We start from the raw sequence: 1,163 nt of genomic DNA on the forward strand, positions 1-1,163 counted from the left end.
GTCCCGCAGCATGGGCGCGATGGTGGAGGCCGCGCGCGGCACGGGCCTGAGCGTGCGCCGCGTCCGCGACATCGGGCCGGACTACGCCATCACGCTGCGCGCCTGGAGGGCGGCCTGGGAGCGCGAGAAGGAGGTGCGACGCCCGCATCGCCCCCGGCCGGCCCAGCCGATGGGAGGGCGGCGGTGTGGGCGGCCCCGGCTACCTAGCGCACGGTCGCTTGCTTGGGGGCGGCCGGGGTTTGGCTCGCGCAAAGCGAGGGCGCCTGCACAGCCTGCTAGGTGTCTCAGCAGCCCTCGATGCGCTGTCCTTGCAGCATCCCGCCATGTATCATAACCCGCGTTGCTCCTCGGCCCACCTGCACCTCCCGACATCGCACCCAAGGCTGTGCTGTCCCTAGGCTACTCCCAGCGGTTCTGGCTGAAGTACCAGTTCTACTTTGCGTACTGCGAGGCGGCCTTCGACGCAAAGTGCGCGGCGCGCCATGTCCCGCCCGCCTATGCGTGCGCGCCTGCCCGGCCCAGCACACCCGCCCAGCCGCGGCCAGATCGCCCCTTCGCGGCGCTGGCAGTGCTGGCGGTGCCGGCGGGATCCGCGGGGCGCTGCGCTGCAGGGCAGGCCCCCCCTGATGATGGCCAGGATACTGCGTGCCCGCCGCAGCCCCTTCATCAGACAGCGATCGGCCCCCTCCTTGCGGCGCATCCGCACAGTTTCATGGGAGGCATCCCTCCGGGGTGCAGGGATGTCTCCCCTCTGATCTAAGCCCCCCCCTCCCCTCTGATCCACGCTCCTTTCTGCCCCCATCCAACTGTACCCCTGTCTTGAACGTGCTCCCTCGAACCTGGTTTCACCCCCCACCCCACCCCACAAAGGTACATCCATGACTACCACGTCACATGGGTCAAGGACAGCGCGGACGGCACCCTCACCGCCGCTGACGCCGGCGCGAGCACGGGCGCAGCTGCGGCCGCGGCGACGGGCAAGGCCGCGCTTGCGGCCATGAGGCAGGAGCTGCCCTCAGACCCCATCACCCAGGTCAGCAGGCCGGAGCCCGGCTCGGCCCCCTTGCCCTTTTCCCCTCAGAGTATACAAACGCACGCTCCTCCGCCCGCCCCCAATCACGGCTGCAGCCGCCGCCAACCCCCAATGTGGAACACCTCCTGCA

General features: G+C 70.2%; 1 protein-coding gene across 1 annotated transcript; it reads left to right on the top strand.

Moving 5' to 3' along the window:
* Positions 1–10: 10 nt before the first annotated feature.
* Positions 11–760, top strand: MNEG_9190 (cyclopropane fatty acid synthase; the record flags this gene model as incomplete). The annotated part of the gene is made up of 3 exons (XM_014042340.1): positions 11–133; positions 383–468; positions 739–760. The coding sequence occupies 3 exons, from the start codon at positions 11–13 to the stop codon at positions 758–760; spliced, it is 231 nt and encodes a 76-aa protein (XP_013897794.1).
* Between the last annotated feature and the right edge of the window lie 403 nt (positions 761–1,163).

Source organism: Monoraphidium neglectum, assembly GCF_000611645.1.
Source record: "Monoraphidium neglectum strain SAG 48.87 unplaced genomic scaffold scaffold01849, whole genome shotgun sequence".
Lineage (NCBI taxonomy): Eukaryota > Viridiplantae > Chlorophyta > Chlorophyceae > Sphaeropleales > Selenastraceae > Monoraphidium > Monoraphidium neglectum.